Genomic DNA, 8247 nt, shown 5'->3' on the forward strand with positions numbered 1-8247 from the left:
TGTAGGAGTAGAAGCCGTAGAGGAGGCCGTCAGGACCGAACTTCTGGCCCGCCGTGGTGCCGTCTTCTTGCAGCAGCTCGTGGCCGAAGTTGTGGCCGTCCTGGTACGACTCAAACGAGAGAATCTTGGTGAAGGTGTTGTCTGTGCCATGGCGGGCTCCCTGGGGCAAAGCCAGGGCCACGCCGGCGAGCGTCACCAACACGACCTACGGGGAGGAGGAGGAGGGGCGGGGTCAGTGGGGGAGGGAGAGAGCCCGGGGTTCCAGGGCAGACATTAGGGCAGGGCTCACAAGACTGCCATTCAAGGGAGGGAGAGGGAAGGAAGGGAGAGGAGAGAGAAGGGAGGGAGAGAGGCCGTGGTTCCAGGGTAGACATTAGGGCAGGGCTCACAAGACTGCCGTTTAGGGAGGAAGAGGGAAGGAAGGGAGGGAAGAGAGGAGGGTCGGGGGCATCGGTTCTGTGTTATGGCAGCTAGCGACTCCATACCATCACGACACCACGCTTCCCTCGTGAATGTCAAGCCCCCTATAGACATCCACTCACACACACTCTCCTACGATTCATTAGCGAGACGGAATCACGCGACAATGGCTCCCGAGACGCACAAGACCGAGGCTGGGTCGAGTCGTTCACGGAGACTCCCTATGACTTGTGGCCCAAAATCTAACATGAGGGAACGGATGGGACAAAATAGCGATCTTTTTCACTATAAGCCGCTGAAACAAAGCCGTGGATTGTAGCTCCTATTATGTGACTACCAGGCGTGGGCAGCATTAGTGATAAATAATTATGTAAACGGACTAGCTAGCTAACTATAAGAAACTATAAGGGGCTAAGACGTTGTGAGTTTCGGCAGCATCACAAATGTACGTACTTCCTGTCCCAGTACCTAAACGTTGACCAGAAAACGTTTGGCAAAGCAGCTCACGTGTAGGACAGGAAGCTTGTGGAGTCTGGGGAGGCCTCGCGAGACAGGGACACGGAAAGTCAAGGTTCCCGGGGTCCAGATTACTAATGAGAAAGTGACCGAGTAGCGAGACTTGACCTCATGTTAAGTAGTTTGTAAAGAGGTTAATAAGACAGCGAGAGGGAGACAGGGAAGGCGAAAGTCAAGGCCGCACGTTTCTACACCTCTGACCTCTGGCGCCGGAAGCCGACCCAGGAAGTGTGTAAGGAGGTTAGTACGGCCACGAGGCAGCTGGAAGGGAGGGAGCGAGAGAAACAGGGACAGTGAAAGTTATTGAGGCCGTGTATGTGTCTAGGATGCTGAGAGGCGATGTGTACTACCCTTGACCTTTAGCCCGGGGAGTTAAGTTATTGTTGTGGGCTAGAAGAAGCTTATAAAGATATCAATGAGGTTGTGATAGTACAGGAAACAGACGAAAGCTCCCCTTGATCTTTAGCGCGGGAAGGAAACTTAATATTGTGGACGAGAGGAAGCTTGTAAAGAAATCAATGAGGTTGTGATAGTACGGGAAGCAAAGGAGAGCTCCCCTTGATCTTTAGCGCGGGAAGAAAACATAATATTGTGGACGAGACGAAGCTTGTAAAGAGGTCATTGGGGTTAGGATAGAACGGGACGCGAACGAAAGCGAAAGTCACGGCCGCGCAGATGCTCAATACACTCTGAACAGGATCTCTGCTCGATGTTCCGCGGCTTGCAACACATAAGCACCACTTAACCCTGTCGATACTGCTGCCGCTGCTACGGTCGTATATATCTAGCCAGAGGTCTGCATATGGAACACAATCGCTGTTTCTGAGAAGTAAATCATTGCAGCTTTTTTTCAAGAATTTCATATGGAGTGTATGGGGGACAGATTTTCTTGGGGAGGGAGAGAGCAGAATATATTTAGGCCCCCTGCTGCTACTGTTCCGACCACTACTGTCGCTGCTTCTGCTAGGACGAGGAAAAAATCTCCGCTCTTTGTCTTGATCATCTTTGAAATGGGGACTTCCTGGGAAACTCGACCCCGCGACTCATGACCTTTTTTTAAACACAGCTGAAAATGTGTTAGTTACCCCAAGAATACCCTCGCCAGCAACTTTTCACGATCATCAAGCGACTTTTTTTTATACATTTTTTACGTTTTTTTATGACCTTTATGCCGTTATCTAACACGACTTCCACGCTGAAATGACCACATGTGAGTGCCGCACGACTGACTGACTGACTGACTGATTGACTGACTGGGGGAGGGAGGGAGAGAGGGAAGGGAATTACTGTCTGACTTACATACAGACTAACTGGCTGGCTGGCTGGGGGAAGCAGGATTAGTGACTGACGGACATACTGGTTAACTGGCTGGCTGGCTGGGGGAAGCAGGATTAGTGACTGACGGACATACTGGTTAAGTGACTGACTGACTGGGAAACTGAAGTAAAGAATTGACAATTATTAGCAGGGAAACGGTAGGAGTGGTTGGTTAACTGAGTGAATGTAATAAAGGGAGCGAAAAGGGGGACTGAGCATTGGACTGACTGACTGACTTACTGACTAACTGGGAAATGGATTAAGGGAGGAACACATCAGCAGGGAGAGATCAGGACTGACTGACTGGTTAACTGAAGGGGCACAGGGAGGGATTGACTGGTTAACTGACTGACTGTAACCGGGGCAGAGTGAGAGAAGGAGGCACTTACAAGCTGTCTCATTCCGGCGGTGTGTCAAGTACGATTACTCGGGTCCAACTGATTGCTGCTGGCTCAGGCTCTCCCTTATATACCCACTGAAGTCGTGACGTCACAAGCGGCTCACCCAAGGCTGCCCCTCCCCCCTCCGGCGCCCTCTACCTGGGTACCGGAAAACAGGTAAGGCCCACAAGATCGCCTTACGGGACACCAAAAACGACCTTGTAGGCAGCTGGTAGAGGCATGTCCAGCTAATACAGATCTTGAAACGAATGATAAAGGTAATAATAATAATAATAATAATAATAATAATAATAATAATAATAATAATAATAATAATAATAATAATAATAATAATAATAATAATGACAATAATGATAATAAGTAATAATAATAACAGTAGTACCGGTAGTAGTAGTAGTAGTAGTAGTAGTAGTAGTAGTAGTAGAAGTAGTACCTAGTAATAGTAGTAGTAGTAGTAGAAGTAGTAGTATATAGTAGTTGTAACAGTAGTAGTAGTAGTTATAAAGAAAGATAGATAGATAGATAGTTAGACAGATAGATAGACAGAAGGATAACTGTAACAATATTTCACCTCATTTTCTTATCTTATTTTTATCTCATTTCTCTGCAGTAAATAAAAATTCTTTCAGTAGGTAACAACACAATCTTGATTTTTCCTCATTTTTTATACATGAGCTACAATTATGATGGACTCTCTCTCTCTCTCTCTCTCTCTCTCTCTCTCTCTCTCTCTCTCTCTCTCTCTCTCTCTCTCTCTCTCTCTCTCTCTCTCTCTCTCTCTCTCTCTCTCTCTCCCCCCCCACCGTGAAGGCCGTCCACATGGGGGTCACAGCAAGGCTTATGAACTTTATTAATCGGGAACTTGGACGTGTTTGTGTCTTGCTCGCCTGTCTGTCTGTCTGCCTTGTGTCTTGAGCGTGTGTCTGTTTGCGTGTTGCTGTTGACGTCACTGTTTTTACGCTGAAGGAGACGGTGTTGCTACGGGAAGAGAGGGAGGCAATGGGTAGGAAGGAAGCAATAGATAGGAGACTTACACATACAAATGATCCGCTTCTCTGTGCGACTCGGAAACTTAGACTGTCTCAGAAATAAACAAAATTGAGGTCAGAGAAAATTAATATTCCGATACCGACGAGAGAGAGAGAGAGGGGGGGGGGGGATCAGATTCAGGTATATACAGTCTTCTTCCTTCCCTATCCTATTCCTGTCCTTCCTCCTCCTCCTCCTCCTCCTCCTCTGTTTCGTCCTCCTCTTTCTCCTTTTCCTCCTTCCCTTTCTATTTCCCTTTCTCGTTTTCTTTCTCAGCACAGTTTCATCCTCCTCCTCCTCCTCCTCCAACTCCTCCTTCACCTCCTCCTCGGCTGATCTATGAAGCAAAAACTAAGCAACTGAATAAACAGGAAAAATCAAAATGAATATATATATACAAGAGGAGAAAGCTTCATAAATAATAAGATTCAACTTCTCGTACACTGCTATCAAGTGCGCTAGAAAATAAGTAGCTTGATACAACTGATCCCATATTGAAGTGAGAAAAAAATAAATAGGATCTTTGGAGAGAGCTGCGAAGATGATCAATAAGAATATACAAGGTTATTGGAAGACTTCAAGAGGCCAGCCAGTTAGCTAGTCAGTAAGTCGGTCGGTCGGTCGGACTACGCATATGGCAGCTACTTACCTATCTAACCTTTACCTTCACATATATACCGATTAATCAAGAAGCCATTCAGTAGGCATCAGGTTCATTCTCTCCATTCATCCACTACCAAATATTTTAGTTAGGTAAAGTAAGGGACACGGATTAATGTGAGATCCGGGACTGCCACAGTTTACCTTCCCAAGATTTCCCCAGGTAACCATTTATCGATTAGCCCGAAATGAAGGACGAACAGTAGGGTAAGCTGCACGCCGACTGCCCGGGCCCGTGGAATCGTAGAAAGAGGAAGAGGAGGAGGTAGTAGTATGAGTAGTAGTAGTAGCAGTAGTAGTAGTAGTAGTAGTAGTAGTAGTAGTAGTAGTAGTAGTAGTAGTAGTAGTAGTAGTAGTAGTAGTAGTAGTAGTAGTAGTAGTAGTAGTAGTAGTAGTAGTGGTGGTGGTAGCAGTAGTAGAAGTAATAGAAGTAGCATCTATTAACTCCAGCAGAGGGGGTAGCGTGAACTTCGGGCTATTTACTCCTAGTAAGTCATTAGGTATTGTGTGTGTGGGGGGGTGGGGGGGGGAGTAAATGGGCCGTTGATGAATAGAAGTGTAAAACAAAGCACCCTCGACCCTTGGCATTGGGCCCACGGGGAGCACGTGCCTCCCTTGCCCTACTGATGCCCCGGACCTGATAAGACAGACCTCGCTCCAGCCCATCCCTCCCTTACCCACGGCACACCAGGTCAGGGCGAGCGACGAAAGCAATGCAGGAGAGAGAGAGAGAGAGAGAGAGAGAGAGAGAGAGAGAGAGAGAGAGAGAGAGAGAGAGAGAGAGAGAGAGAGAGAGAGAGAGAGAGAGAGAGAGAGAGAGAGAGAGAGAGAGAGAGAGAGAGAGAGAGAGAGAGAGAGAGAGAGAGAGAGAGAGAGAGAACAAGAAGGGAAGAAAGACAAGAAAAAGAGCAAGGGAGAGGCAGAAAGGAAGAAAGAAAAAAGAGAAAAAAGGGAAAAGAGGCGTGGGCTTCCATCTGTATGCCTGACGAAGACTAAAGGTTCACTTCCGCGGTTCCGCCGACCTTTGCACGGATGAAAGGGAGGATGAGGGATGGGAAGGCAGAGAGGGTGAATCGCCAAATACAAAAGGTCTTCCACCACCGATTTTTTTTTTTTTTTTATGGCAAAGGAGGCAGCTCAAGGGCAAGAAAAGGAAACATTAATGAAAAAAAGAAGGCCCGCTATTCGCTGCTCCCACATAAAGCTCAGATGAGTGGCCGAGAGATAGGTCAATTTGGGGAGGAGAGGTGTCCTGATACCCTCCTCTTGAAAGAGTTCAAGTCGTAGGCAAAACATATAAGATATTCATACATAACATACATAATACGTAACACACAATAGTAAAAGGTGTATCTAGTCTACAACTAAGATAGTTTGAATTTAATAGTGTTTTTGGAATAATAGGTGTGTGTGTATATGTGTGTGTACTACTACTACTACTACTACTACTGCTACTGCTACTACTACTCACACTACTACCTCCTCCTCCTCCTCCTCCTCCTCCTCCTCTTCCTCCTCCTATTATGATTATTATTATTATTACGGCATTATTATTATTATTATTATTATTATTATTATTATTATTATTATTATTATTGTTATTCTTATTATTATTATTATTATTATTATTATTATTATTATTATTATTATTATTATTAGAGGGAGAGAGAGAGTAAAAAAAAATGAAAAGAAAAAAAGACCGAGAAAGAAATGTGTGTGTGTGTGTGTGTGTGTGTGTGTGTGTGTGTATATATAGATATATATATATATATATATATATATATATATATATATATATATATATATATATATATATATATATATATATATATATATATATATATATATATATATATATATATATATATATATATATATATATATATATATATATATATATATATATATATATATATGCTCTCTCTCTCTCTCTCTCTCTCTTTATATATATATATATATATATATATATATATATATATATATATATATATATATATATATATATATAATAATAATAATAATAATAATAATAATAATAATAATAATAATAATAATAATAATAGGAGGAGGAGGAGGAGGAGGAGGAGGTAGTAGTGTGAGTAGTAGTAGCAGTAGTAGTAGTAGTAGTAGTAGTCGTAGTAGTAACGCAACTCTAATAGATGGAGGCCAGTAGTAGTAGTAAAAAAAAAAAAAGTAGTAGTAGTAGTAGTAGTAGTAGTTGTAGTAGTAGAAGAAGTGGTGGTGGTAGTAGTAGTAGTAATAGTAGAAACATCTATTAACTCCATCAAAGGGGAAGGAAGCGTGAACTTCGGGGTAGGTACACAAGACCTTCTAATACAGACAACAGGAAGAATTAAATTGGCCACGAGGACGCGACGAGTGCAAATACTTGAAAAAAGAGGAGCAAAAAGGATATCAGGAAGCACAGTACAAGTATCAAAGCAGGACCGTTCATTGGTAACTAGAGTAAACTTCCTTAGCAGAGAGTGACTTACTGCATCAAGGAGCGATATCTATTAGTTTGAAGAGGAGAGAGAGAGAGAGAGAGAGAGAGAGAGAGAGAGAGAGAGAGAGAGAGAGAGAAGGGGAGGGGTACTTACCGTGGTGGAGGGTGCCGACGCTGGAAGGGATGTCAAGGTGTGCCAGAGTTGCTCCAGTACCTTGTCAAGTGCCTTCCATATTGTGCCGCACGCAACACACGCAACACTGATCTACCATTCACACGCAATATCGATTTAAGCACTCATTTTTTTCTTTTTTTTTCATCTTTTTTTCACATGTAACACACAACACACGCAATGCATGCAACAGTTATCTCCCATTCGCTCGCAACACCGCTGTACACTCAATTTTGTCTCGCTATTTTTTTTTTTCTTTTTCATATTTTCTTCCGCACGCAACACACGCAATGCACACAACACTGATCTACCATTCGCAAGCAACACCGCTGTAGACACTCAGTTTTGTCTCGCTATTTTCTTCTTTTCTTTTTCTTTTTCCTATTTTCTTCCGCACGCAACACACGCAATGCACACAACACTGATCTTCCATTCACATGAAACACCGATTCAAACACCCAATTTTGTCTCGCTATTTTCTTTTCTTTTTTTTCTTTTCCTAGTCTATTTTTTCCCGCACGCAACACACGTACATGTCAGCCTAAAATCCGATCACTACGCGGGCCGAGTTGAATTCATCTCTACGTGGGAAGGAATCAATTGGCTCTTGTACACTCTGACACGTTCATGGTGCAAAAGCCTTGTTAAACTATCACTGGCCTCATAAAACTACCCTTGGAAATACTACCACACCAAATGCCTTATTAAATGTGAGTGTGTGTGCCCCGTAATGTGTGAAAATATGGACCTGACTAACTTTCACGGTGCAGAAGCCTTGTCAAACTAAGTTCATAAAACTAGATAATACTTTAGAACAGTCTCTACGAAAGCCTTATCATATGTGGGTGATAATAGGCTTTCGAAGAGAATGTGTTAGTATTTCCTTAGGCATTTTAATGAGCCTAGTGATAGTTTAATGTACGTACATACACCTATAGGTTTACGTAATAAGGTGGGGGGGGTTTTTGCACTCTCTCTCTCTCTCTCTCTCTCTCTCTCGTTTGACAGTAAGGCTTCTGCGCCGTGAATATTATAATTCCCATAGTCTCACCCATTTCAGGGCTCACACATCCACATACGATAAGGCTTTCGAGGAGGTTATGTTAGTAAATAAATCGGAAAAAATATATCAGTCTGCGAGTTTGTCTTCTGCTGAAGGCACAACACAGCGTTCCTGTCCACGCAGGAAAGACTTGATGTATCATCGAATAACAGCGCCTCCACGTAACGGCCGAGCAATATAATGTATCCAGTTGTTTCCTCGGTGTTCCATAACGCTGTGCTGT

At 43.4% G+C, this 8247-nt stretch overlaps 1 protein-coding gene and 1 long non-coding RNA gene across 2 annotated transcripts in view; both read right to left on the bottom strand.

Moving 5' to 3' along the window:
- Positions 1 to 2810, bottom strand: part of LOC126998228 (uncharacterized) — a 3936-nt gene extending 1126 nt beyond the window's left edge. The window contains exons 1-2 of the mRNA XM_050859714.1: positions 2643 to 2810; positions 1 to 205 (exon numbers count right to left, since the gene is read on the bottom strand). The exon at positions 1 to 205 is cut by the window's left edge and continues 1126 nt beyond it. Of these exons, the coding sequence (XP_050715671.1) occupies positions 1 to 205; positions 2643 to 2654 (217 nt within the window). The 5' untranslated portion in view covers positions 2655 to 2810. The remainder of the gene's footprint in view (positions 206 to 2642) is intronic.
- LOC126998230 (uncharacterized) overlaps positions 1 to 7910 on the bottom strand; it is a 37476-nt gene extending 29566 nt beyond the window's left edge. The window contains exon 1 of the long non-coding RNA XR_007752716.1: positions 6944 to 7910. This is a non-coding gene — a long non-coding RNA (uncharacterized LOC126998230). The remainder of the gene's footprint in view (positions 1 to 6943) is intronic.
- Between the last annotated feature and the right edge of the window lie 337 nt (positions 7911 to 8247).

Source organism: Eriocheir sinensis, chromosome 13 (assembly GCF_024679095.1).
Source record: "Eriocheir sinensis breed Jianghai 21 chromosome 13, ASM2467909v1, whole genome shotgun sequence".
Classification (NCBI taxonomy): Eukaryota; Metazoa; Arthropoda; class Malacostraca; order Decapoda; family Varunidae; genus Eriocheir; species Eriocheir sinensis.